Source organism: Pygocentrus nattereri, chromosome 21, assembly GCF_015220715.1.
Source record: "Pygocentrus nattereri isolate fPygNat1 chromosome 21, fPygNat1.pri, whole genome shotgun sequence".
NCBI lineage: Eukaryota > Metazoa > Chordata > Actinopteri > Characiformes > Serrasalmidae > Pygocentrus > Pygocentrus nattereri.
The window spans coordinates 30290049-30303138 of NC_051231.1; the positions used below are offsets into that span (position 1 = coordinate 30290049).

Here is a 13090-nt window from a genome sequence, read left to right on the forward strand (position 1 = left end):
GTTTTTATTCAGCAATGGAACAAAAGAGCTTAGCTTCATTTCAGAATTGATTGTAGCAGTAAAAGCGTCAGAAACAAGTGCCAGAATTTGAGTTTCCTGAATAAACATTGTTCCCGACAATAAATACAGACCCAATTATGTACACAAAAGTCAAACGTCTGATAGCAAAAGTGCCCCTTGGCCAACAACGTATACATGTTAAAATATTATTCATAGACATCACTATAATAAATGATCATATACGGTACTGTGCAAATGGAATGCATTAAATTTCCAGTCAAAACAGCAAACTCGTTCATTTTTCATTATACATTTTTTACAGTATTTATTGTGTCCATTATTTATTATTGTTCTTTTCAGGAGACTGCCAAGAAATCTGCAGCCGCACCTCCAAAGTTCAGTCTTAGAGGTTGGTTGCATTTTTTGTTTCTCACAGTTTTTCACTTCTTTTCTGTTTTTTTTTCTCTTGTTTTCTTTATGCAAGTAGATTACCTTCTAAGAAATAGCTTATGAAAAGTGGATAGCTTGTGCTCGGTGGCTGCTTTGACTGGAAATTGAGCAAACGACTGTTGCACAGTACTGTATGTGTTATTGTGCTGTTATGTAAAACGAGACAAACAGTGAAATGATAAACGAAGAATTCTTTCAGAATTGTTGCAAAATATGAAATATGTTACATGTTAACATAAATAACAGGGGAGACTGATAGATTTCTGACCTAACACAAGCTGGACACTCAGTCAGATGTTTGTTAAGGCTGTAAGTGAAGGCATCCTGTTATGAAGTGTTTAACAATTTCATTTCATTTTCATTTAATCAGTGTGAAAACAAACCTGGCGACAGCAATTCAAACACTCCTGTGTTCAGTCTCAAACTGTAGCATCAGACACCCCTAAAACAAACTGCCCTGAGTATTTATTTTTGAGTTTAGACAGCCTTAAACAGCAATTCACATTGCTTCACTTATGTCAACGTGAATGTGAAAGAATTCATTAGAATTAGAAAATTAGACAACAGAAATCTAATTTCTCATTTCTAAAAGCTTTTAGTTATTTCTGAATCTACTCAGTTATTTTAAGAAATGATCACCTGTCGAAAGCACACCTACAGACAGGATCCAGCAGACATGCCAAGCCTTCTTTATTTGATCAGATTTGTCTGATAAAATCCACTTTTGGCATCTGATCGCTTTCTGAAATAGCGAGAAATCAGAATTTGAACATGTGTCGAAAAGGATTATCCATCCATTTTCTAAGCTGCTTCTCCATCAGGGTCGTGGGGGTGGTGCTGGAGCCTATCCCAGCAGTCATTGGACGGAAGGCAGGATACACCCTGGACAGGTCTCGAAAAGGATTATGAAAAAGATAATACATTTTTGTCATCTATGTGCTCAAAATCTGGTTTGGTCATTGATCAGACACACTAACAAAACCAGATGTTTCCCATATTCAGAATGAAGCTTTTTCTTCAAGTATAAACACACAATGTGCGTTTTTCTGGTTCGGTTACTATGTTACTATGTTTTCTTCTGATTTGGTCATTTTAGACGTGAATCCAATTTGACATTAATGATTCAGTTTGAACGCTTCAGATCTGACCCAGCTTCAAATAACCCAGCTCTGATTTCCACACTTCATATTTTAAATCCAAATTTAACATTTCAGATTGCGAAACTGATTTGAATCCAGTTTGGGAAAAAATGTTTGAACCTGATTTTAACATTTAAGATTTGAACATTTGATGTTAGAAACTGATCGAAACACTTCAGAATTGAACCTAGTTTGAAACAGTTTAGGTTTGAATGTGATTTGAACATTTAAGATCTTTATCCCATTTAAACACTTGAGATTTACATTTGAACACTTCAGATTTTAATCTGATTTGAACACTTCAGCCGTATTTGAATCTGATTTGAACATTGGAAATTTGATATTGGTTTGAACACTTCAGATTTGAATATACTTTGAATTTTTGAGATTTTTAACCGATTTGATCACTTCAGATTTAACTCTGATTTGAACACTTCAGATATAAAATGAATGTGAACAATTCAGATCAGAAGTCGATTAAAATCTTTAGGTTTGAAAGACTTTATACTTTAGAAATCTTTAGATTTTAATCTGATTTGATCACTTCAGGTAAGATTCGGTCTAATCACAGCCTAAGTGACCTCTTCAGTGATCTGTCCCTGACCTCTTCAGGGATCTTAAACAAAAAGGTTTGCCCATGTTACAAGAATGGAAATATGATTTAAACAGTTCACATTTGAATCTAGTTTAAACAGTTCAGATTTCAATCTCTGACTCTAGTTTGAACAGATTTCAATGAGCCTAAGTTACTTCTTCAGGGATTTGTCCTGGTATCCTAAAGCCGGTTTGGTCCAGTGTGGTTCTGGGGGTTGCTGTGTGGTAACTGCTCCTCGTCCCATCTGCAGAGCTACTCCGGTTCAGGAAGTGCAGAAAGTCCTCGTGGGCCGAAGGCTCATGTCCAGAGGCTGTGGGGGGTCGCACTGGTCTGCCTGGAGAGCGGCAGCAACACATCATTTTACACAGCTCCTCCCTGATCTGCCGGTTCAACAAACCATAGAAAAACGGGTTCACAGTGAAGGAGGAGTACGCCAACCATGTCACAGGACCCTCAGCCTCATCTGAAGTGCTGTGGGAAAAGCCCAGCGACAGGTGCAGGTGGAAAGCAAAGTAGGGCAGCCAGCAGAGGACAAACTGACCCACGATGACGGCCAGGGTGAGGGCCGCTTTGCCGCCCACCAGCGCCCTCCTGGGCTGACGGGGAGCATGGGCGCCCCTTCTGGCACTTGAGCTGGTGGTGATGATTGTGGTCTGGCTGTTGACGGAGTCGGAGCGTCGTTTCGGTCGAGGTGTTGCTGTTACCCAGCTGGGCAGGGGTCCCCTCTGCCGGGCGGCCATGTGGGCCACCTTAAGATAAGAGAAAATAAAATAATACTTTATGACCTGTTGTCACAGAGCGTCTTGTGCCAGACACCCCAGAAGCATCAGACAACATTGATTCAGAAATACATAAATAAATAAACAGTTAAGCTAACATCAAGACAATAGATGTGCTAAAATGCATCAGTGCACACAACCACTTGGGATGCCATAGCAATGGCCAAGCACCACCTTAGCAACCACCTGTGATACCATAGCAATAGCCAAACGACACCTTAGCAACCACCTAGGATACTGCAGCAAAGGCCAAGCAACACCTAGCAACCACCTAGGATACTGCAGCAAAGGCCAAGCAACACCTAGCAACCACCTGGGATAGCTAAGCAATAGCCAAGTGACACCTTTGCAACCATCTGGGATACCATGTCAATAGCCAAACAACACCTTAGCAACCACCTAGGATACCATAGCAATGGCCTAGCTACACGTAAGCAACCACTTGGGATACCATAGCAATGGCCAAGCAACACTTTAGCAACCACCTGTGATACCAAAGCAATAGCCAAACAATACCTTAGCTACCACTTATTGTCTCAGTTATTGCATGTTAATAAATAATTCAAAATAAGGATATTGACTCAAATCAAATTATGGTGAAATTTTAAACTACATGCTACACTGAATAATCATAATCTAATCAAATCATCACAAAGTTACACACCTACAGGATGTGTACACATCAGTTTGCTTTACTCGACTCCTCAAAAACTTGCCACTGTAAGCAGCATCTGAAGCATAATTTCTAAACAACATTCCCAAGTGATGAAATAGTGGTGACTAATAGAGCTAGGCCTTCAGTTCAGGGCACAAACGTCAAAACACTGTCAAAAAATAGGAAAAAACACTTCTATGATAAGGCAATTTCTATGATAAGGCAATTTCAGATTCTATTAGTGTGATAGTGCTAAGCTAACAGCAATTCACATGAGCAATTCACATCTTTTGGCCATTCAAGATTAAACATGAACATCTGAAGCTTGTAAAAGACATTTTATGTTTAGTTTATTCCTAACAGCTAAGTGGAACCTGGTTTGTCTGTGACGTATCTAGAGCTTCCAGAAGGCCTAGAGTGATGTTTTCCCACTATATTGGTTCCACCTGTTGTAAGTCAATATGTGATTGTTGACTCCATTGTCACTTCCAAATAATGGTAGTGGTTAATCTAATGTGTAAGGTCTTCTGTTCAGCTCCTGAAGTCCTAACCAATGCGAGAGCTTGACTGTATCTATTTAAATACAAGAGCAAAAAAATGTACTGATTGGACAGTTTTCCTTTGGGCATTTCAAGAATTTAACCCTTTTGATTTTCAGCCAAAACTTAAGAATGAATTCAGAGGTTTGCTGCACTATGTGCAGAGTTTAAAAACAAACATGATGATTAGATTAAATGAAAATGAAGATGTGTTTTATGACTCCTAATCATTAGGTCTTCTAGACCTAGATGGCCCTGAGGGTTCCCAACACTGTGTGTGTCCACTGTATGTTTGTAAAAGCACCTTGTAGACGTTTCCGTAGACGGCCAGGATGATAGCGGCCGGCACGCAGAAGCAGACCACACAGAAGAGGATGGAGAAGACGCGTCGGTGCCCACTGTGGCTCCAGTGCAGAGAGCAGTGGACAGCGGCGATGGAACTCCGTTGGCCATAGTCGGGCCAGCCAAAGACGGTGGCCAGCCCGAGTAGGGCGGCCGCTACCCAGACCAGCACCATGGCAATGGCAGCCAGCTGTGGGGTCATCTTGGCCTCATAGCGCATAGGGTGCACGATGTAGTAGTAGCGCTCCACGCTGATGACCGTGACGGTGAAGATGGAGGCTGAGATGAGGAAGGCGTTGAGGAAGACATAGAGGCGACACTCCAGGACGGAGAAAATGACACCAGCGAACAGCGGAGAGCCGCACACAATGGCCAGCGGCATGAGGAGGGCAGCGCACAGCAGGTCCACAGCACACAGGTGGCCCACGAAGCTGAACTTCCTCAGGTGAGGAGCTTTCAGCACTACAGCCAGCACTGCAGCATTGGCGAAGAGGGCCAAGGCGTTCAGCGTCACCATGGCGACCAGCCCAGTCAGGTCCCGCAGGCGGGACTGAGGATTGGACATGGTGCCCAGCTGCATGCTGGGAGGAAGGTGCACGTGGGGGCCGGGGCCATGCTCCAGCGTGTGGTTGAGCTCCGTCTCGTTGAGTTCAGGGCTCCGAGGCAATCCGGACGCTTCCATCGTTTAGCACTCAGATCCTCACAGTACAGTTCAGGGTCCCAGTCTCCTCCATCCTCCACCAGGGGGCGCACTGATTCCTTAGTCTGCAGCTCACAGGTCAGATCTGTTGGTGAAAACGAGGACCAGTTATGTGAGAGTCCTTACCACACCTGCCCTAACATTCAACCTTTTACATTCAAACTTGCCATTTGAGTTTCATTTGATTTGATTTAAAAGCAACATAATTCTCAGTCAGACAGTCGCTGATCCAATATTTGTCTTGCATGGATGAGAATTTATGAGTTTGGAACTTGTGATACTGAAAGTGAGAGTCTCTCTCTCTCTCTCTCTCTCTCTCTCTCTGTCTCTCTCACTCTCTCTCTCTTTCTCTCCTTATGTCTCTCTCCATCTCCCTGCTCTCTCTTTGCTGTCTCTCTGCCTTCTCTCTCTCTCTCTCTCTCTCTCTCTCTCTCTCTCTCTGTCTGTATTGGGCAGTATATAATGAGGCTGCTTGTTTTGCTGCAGCTGTGGGAGGTTTTGTGTTGTGAGCTACATTAGCATTACAGTGAGGTCACTGTCACCTGCACCCAACCACACACTCACACGCACACACACACACACACACACACACACACACACACACACACACACACACACACACACACACACACACCACCCACGCGCTCACACACAAACATACTCCCACACGCTTTCACTCACACACACACACACACGCACACACACACACACACACTCCTCCAACAATCAGAGCCTCAGACTGTCAGCGATCGCTCCTCTCTGATAATACAACAGACACGCAGCGTCACTTCAGTGTTAAAACACACACATACAATACGCTGTAAAACCTCTAACGCAGTGAAAAGATTAAAGTACAGTTTAATCACCAGATCATCCACATCAAAGTTGTTTAGTATAAATTTTTCTATTCTTAATTTTAAATAGCTTTATTGGCATGAATTACAATTAACAACTGTTGCCAAAGCGATGAAGGAAGAGATTATTTTCAACAAGTGGAAATAAAAATATTATTTTTTAAAAATAAAAATGGTACAGTACAAACTAAAGGTGCTAAAGATAAACCCTTGAGAGAACCACGCAGTGACATAAAGAGAACCACCCACTGACAGTTTAATACTTTTTTCATTAGAGAGTTTAATAATGCTAATTTCTGCTAGCACCCCCACAGGATTTCTTGTAGTAGGTTAGCACAAAGCTAATGGCAACTCACACGAGCATGATTTGGCCATTTAGATTAAACACACAGGCGTTTGAAGCTTATAATTGACACTTTAAGTTACAAGCATGGACAAATATTTTACCCTGTGTGTAGCAGTTTTACATTTCCTAATAATGTCAGTGGTTAAACTAATGTGCGAGGCCTTATGTTCAGGTCATGAAATACGAGTATTACTTCAGTACTTGTAAAGTAATTCTACAAACTTTACGATATTAAATAAAATTGAACAAAAAGTTACAGACATGGTTTTACAGACGCCAATAGGTCCCGCTAGGCTCTGTGAGGGTTCTCTCTGCTTGACTGAAATGGGCACATCACGAATGAAACATACTACGTACAGTTATTGCCAAAAGAAAGTAAACCTAAAGACTGAATTATACATTATATACAATATATGAATTATATATTAACACTGCTGTACACACCGTGTAAGTGTTTTATGATGGTTGGACTAGAAATCATTCAAATGTTCTCAGAATGAATTCTTATCACATCATGTTCCTCCTTCTTAAGATACAGTACAGCAAAAAATCATCTCAGCACATGAAAGTGTCTTAAATCTAGTTGGTCAATCTAATAGTTCTCATTTTGAGATTGGAAGCTTATTACAAGATTATTTAACTAGGCATTTTTACTTGTTTTAAGTCAAATTATCTCAGTAAATTGGCTGATATTTTTGTTTAAAAAATAAAACAAGCAAAATTCTTTGCCTAAAAATCATTACACACGAGTTGAAACCATACAGAAACGAGTTAAATAGTGTTATAATAAGCTTATAACCACCTCAAATTGAGCAATATTAGATATGTTGACCAGACATAAGGTCATTTCATTTGCTGATGTATCATTTTGTGCAGCGGTTTTGTTCTGACAGTAACAGTGTTGTTTTCATGTTATAATGATGTACACATTTGAGTCCTGTAGAGCCACTTGGCACCATAGTGCTCTACGCCTCATAGACCTAATCATGGTCTAAGATCAACTCCTGGTAGCCTGATGAGCTGAATCAGGTGTGTTTAAAGAGGAAGAACAATGAACTCTTCATTGTTGCGGCTTGGAAGGATCCCAGTGTGACACCCCTGGTCTATAGGAACAAAAGGGAAAATGAACCAAGCAGGATGTTTGACATACAGACTGAAAATTTGCTAATGTTAAATGGCTTAATTTCTTGATGAATTATTCATGCTCTGCCCACAGGCCTGCTCTTTAGTGGCAACCGTTGCGAGGTTGGACGAGCTTTACAGAATGCTGGCAAAACATGCTCCAGTTTCCCGGAATCCTGTGTCCGTTCACACTCACTGTCCATGTGGCATGTTTTTACATGTGTGTGCAGTAATCTGCTGTGCTGGACTGAGTTTGGCATGTTATGGCTCTTAATGCAAACAGGACGCAGCGCTGGTTGAGTTTATGATCGTTATATAAGACCCGATTTCAGTCCTTCTTGAAAGTCTGGAAATGTACACTTTTCTGTCCACAGGAGTCAGTGGTGTTACCAATCCCCACATCAGACAGGTAACACAAGAGAAGGAACACCAGAGACAGTAACACCGGAGACAGTTACACCAGAGACAGTAACACCGGAGAGAGTAACACCAGAGACAGTTACACCAGAGACAGTTACACCGGAGACAGTAACACCAGAGACAGTAACACCAGAGACAGTAACACCGGAGAGAGTAACACCAGAGACAGTTACACCAGAGACAGTTACACCGGAGACAGTAACACCAGAGACAGTAACACCAGAGACAGTTACACTGGAGACAGTAACACTGGAGACAGTAACACCAGAGACAGTTACACTGGAGACAGTAACACTGGAGACAGTAACACCGGAGACAGTAACAACAGAGACAGTAACACCGGAGACAGTAACACCGGAGACCGTAAAACCAGAGACAGTAACACCGGAGACAGTAACACCGGAGACAGTAACACCAGAGACAGTAACACCGGAGACAGTAACACCAGAGACAGTAACACAGAAGACAGCAACACCAGAGACAGTAACACCGGAGACCGTAAAACCAGAGACAGTAACACCGGAGACAGTAACACAGAAGACAGCAACACCAGAGACATTTTTAATTAAAAAATGCATTTTACAAAACGGCGGCTTCAGAACATTGAACCACATGCTGTCAATCACAGAACGACCACTTAAATACGGAGTTTAATCCATTTGTGTTCTATTTTTTCACAATTACTTGCGAATAAAGTCGGTCACTCCAGTGACATCAGCTAAAAGCTTCATATGAAATCATGAGCTAAAAGAGGAAATTTCTCATAAGTGAAAGACACAGTGGACTCACCGTGTGCTTTTCTTCACAGATCCTCAGAACACGGGTAAAAGGAAGTCGAGTGATGTCATCTGTGTGACTTTTATTTCAATATAAGAGATTTTTTGTTACACAGTAACACCAGTGACACGACTTCTGGGGAACTTTCGTTATATATTTTATAGTATTTATTTGGTATTTGTTATCTTTCTGTCATTTAATTAATATATTGCATCATCATATATAGATCGTCACAGTTAAAATTGCAGAAAACCTCAAAATATGGCCTCAGCCTTTGCACATGACTGTGGGGACGAGCTCTTCTGTGGTGCTTGGAATTCTAGATACTTATAAAAATAACTTTATAGTTATTAGAATAACTAGTTGTTTTATTTTAAAAAATATGAATAAATTGTAATCTTAACATGTTTTGTTAAGTGTAATATATCTATAAACGCTAGGGACACAAAAATGGACGTTTCTGTAGAATGACCCGTCTATTCTGGAGTCACGACTATGAAGCGTATTTTTGGGTAAATGATAAAAGCAGTTCTTGTTAATGACATCAATACTTTTATTTCCTCTTATTAACAGAGATAATTTATATAGCATATTAGAACATCTATAAGATTAGGATGGAGTATAGCAAGCATATATTGGTCAGCTAAGAAGGCACTCTGCTAACTGTACGCCACTGCTGGCCCACCCTCGGACCACCCAGATTACTGTCCTGCGTACAAAGTCAAGTTTTTAATCTCGGATTAAAAACTGATTTTTTGATGCATAGCCTTTTATTTTGAAATGAAGACAATAAGTACATTGGACTGTGAGTGGAAAATAAGTGATTAAAAGTGGCATTTTGTCCACTCTGCTTAACCAATAGTGGTCCGCCCAGAAAATGCTGAGCATAAAGTCAGTGGTCAGCCAGCTTTGCCGTAAAGGGGCCCACATTGTCCCACCATCCTCTTACTATCTGGAATAGCTTTCTGTTTTTTCAATATCTTGGTTAAATACCTCTAAGAATCAGCACAGAATCCTGTTGTAGCAGTGTAGCATTATCCACCCGGAGGAGTTCTTTGTTGTTGGCAGTTATTGCTGATTTGTAAGTGAATTGGCTTTTGTGACATCACAAAAAAGATTAATTCAAAATTAGCTGTATTTGCAGTTTAATTTCCACATATGGGCTGCAAAGACTGAGGACTGAGCCAACGTTTACACGCTACATCAGTAGCCACATTGAAGTGAGGAAAATTATGTTTTCTGTCATATGGGCCCTTTAAGAGAGGAGGCTGTAATGAAGGGAAGATACTGAATAATATTACACAGGCTGTAAATGCCGCCATAATAAAGGTAATAAAGTGAGGGAAAACATCACGGTGAGGAAAAAAAGGTGATTTCACGTGCACAAAACCGCACTCATGAATTACACACAGCGGAAAGCTCAGGACTGAGTAAACAGTGTGTGTGTGTGTGTGTGTGTGTGTGTGTGTGTGTGGATTATGACACACACCTGCGCTTGCGTGAGGTTAATGGATGTTAATGAAACATGCTGTGTGTCCAGCGGAGTCCCTAATGAGGACGGAGAGTAAACATCGCTGCCTCACCAAACACACAAACTCTTCACCTCTACTTAAACCGCTGACCTCGCGGTGATTCACTTTGTTTATGATTCTTTAGGAAATGATTCAATTCAATTGAATGAAACCTTTGCTGTGCCCGAAATGCATCTCCACTCCCTTATTAGACACTTTCTCACCATCTGCCTCAGTATTGACCACCAGGGTCAGTCACAAACATAACCAACGACAAGATTTGTGGCCAGTCATTATGGAACCAGCTAAATTTACAGTAAAGTCAAATATAATAGACAAAACATTGGAGCTAAATGAGGAAAATCTTGTCATGTTTGTGGCTGCAGTGTCACCTGTAATGGCTTTCGCGTACGTTTTTCCAGTTTTCAGGCTTTCGAAAGCCTGCATGTAGCATTAATCTCATTGAGGGATCTTCTATCTTTGGTAACACTTAGCTACAGCTGAAGCTAACGACAATTTAGCAAATCCCTAGCTGGCAATTAAACCCCTTTACATTACCAATAAGTGCCTGAGAATGTAAACTGTATCTTGACGAGTGATTGCTATGTTTATTTGACATAAAATGACATTAAATGGATCAATAACTTAATGACTTTGTGTGGTTAATTGTACAGGGTTCATTTTCCATCGTACGTTCAAAAATTCAAGAACTGACCCAAACATGAACCAACTTACAGTTCTAGCTCATTTTCCAAATGAGCAGAAAGCTGGAACCATCATATTAAGCACAACGGATGATTTTGCTGTCTTTTCGGTCGTTTTTATGTCACTCTAAAACAGCTAATTTGGCTACTTAGCTACCTGCCTTGCTAGTTAGCTTCTCTTTGGCTAATATGAACGGACATACCGCGCTGTTCTGCACACAAACTCACACAAATGTCTGCCTTAACACAAAATCAGGTGCAGAATCAAACTGAACTCTTTTTGTTCACTTTAAAAATGATGAGTGAAGATGCTAATCTTGTGTCCATTAGCATAAACGCTGTTAGCGTTAGCTTCTTCACTAGCGGCACACTGTGGCAAACTCTGTACAAAGCTCTAGTTTACAGTATGGGGCTCTTAATTGTCGACGTATCACTGCGTAAAGCTTCATCTGCGTCTAGAGGAGTGAATGATTTACTAAACTGTTGCTAATCTGTTGTTAACCTACACCTGTTAGCTTTAGCTGCATTATTACCAAAGACAGAGGATCTCTCAGTGGCGTAGCGGCTCTACTTGCACTGGAAAGCTGGAAAATGGGAAAAATGTCAGTAAAATCTGTTCCATACTTGGGTACGTGTGGCACGACAGACTCAGACAAAGTAAGATTTACTGTAACTGCCAACGCTTTGTGGGTTATCTTTGAATTTATTGTTAACTGTGCTTAAATTGAGCTGCTTTCATAGCTACACTTCCATTCAGACGTATAACCAACCATTATGCTTACATACAGTCTGGCCTATTAAACCTACTGTGTTTTAGCTCCGCCCACTCACAGTGAAGCTATAAGGAGTGTTTCGGCCTGGACTGCTTTTTGAATGAAGCTCAACATGGCAACCAAAGCAGAGCAGCAGTAATTTACATATTGTTAGTCATTTCTTTTTCCTTTTGCTTAAGATTTCATAAGGAATAGAGCAAAAGAAATGCTCCACAGATTACTTGGAAAAGAAATATCCCATCACCTTCCACCCAAAGATTTTCCTCCCTCTGTAAAGTCATGATTTCTGAAATAAGAGGTTTTGACATGACGCTGATGAAATCTCTGCCTCAGTGGAATTTAACACATGGCCCCTTTGATTAAATTATGAATTTGAGACAACTTTACCAGGGCTACCGTTTTAAATGAGCTGAAATATTTGAATTAAGTATGAAATATTATGCTGTTAAAGACATTTTCCTATATTTTTCAACCTTATCTATATATGCTGTGTCTGTAGCACTCGGTCAGTTACGCAGACACTAACTCCGACACGTTTCCCCAAACTTAGAAAAGAACAGAAAACATGTTTCCTCAAAACACACTTGTAATAGAAGCCTATGGGCAGCTGCTGAAGGTATTCCTATAATGCACATGGAAAAAAAAACAGGAATGCATTTAACTGGGTTCAAATGTCTGCATGATTTCCGCATGAATAAAACAGAATCAACACGACTTCACCTAAGTTTACTTACTTTTGGCAATAATTATATCAATGCAATGTACGTTATTCATATCAATGCAAAAATGGTAAGTTTACAGAGGGCAACATGTTATTTTTCTTTACCAAGTAATTTTGTACTTTGTACTTGACGTAAAGGACAGCTGCTGTGCTCAAATGATGCAGGAAAATAGTAATTAAAGAAGACACATTTTGCAAATATATACAAATTATATATATATATTTAAATAAAGCAAACTCAGTACATCACAAAGTCAGTGCAGAGCTGTATGCACTCTGGAAGCCGCACTAATAAATATGAGAATAAAATAATGATTAACATTTGAGTAACTCTCACCTGGTGTCCAGCTTGGGGGGCAGAGGTGGACTGGGCTGTCAGTGAAAGTCCTAAATCTCCAATCCCTGTAAAAGCGTCTTATGGCCAGATGTGCATCTGTGTTATCCAGCTCTATCCTGCTGACCGCTGAGATGTTTTTGGTTTCAGACACATAGATCGGTGCGGAGATTCAACAGCGGCTGTTTATCACTGTTATCTCTGCGTTTATCACTCCTCAGGAAAGAGCAGGTGGGTAAGACGCCGCAGGTGAGCAGCAGCAGAGATGCTCTGCTGCTGGAGTGGGACGAGAGAGAGAGAGAGAGAGAGAGAGAGAGAGATGGGGAGAA

General features: G+C 40.8%; 1 protein-coding gene across 1 annotated transcript in view; it reads right to left on the reverse strand.

Annotated features, from left to right (window-relative positions):
• Positions 1-13090, reverse strand: part of si:ch211-213o11.11 (probable G-protein coupled receptor) — a 13105-nt gene extending 15 nt beyond the window's left edge. Inside the window, exons 1-3 of the mRNA XM_017710443.2 lie at positions 12765-13090; positions 4462-5284; positions 1-2933 (exon numbers count right to left, since the gene is read on the reverse strand). The exon at positions 1-2933 is cut by the window's left edge and continues 15 nt beyond it. Coding sequence (XP_017565932.2) covers positions 2331-2933; positions 4462-5181 — 1323 coding nt within the window. The 5' untranslated portion in view covers positions 5182-5284; positions 12765-13090 and the 3' untranslated portion in view covers positions 1-2330. The remainder of the gene's footprint in view (positions 2934-4461; positions 5285-12764) is intronic.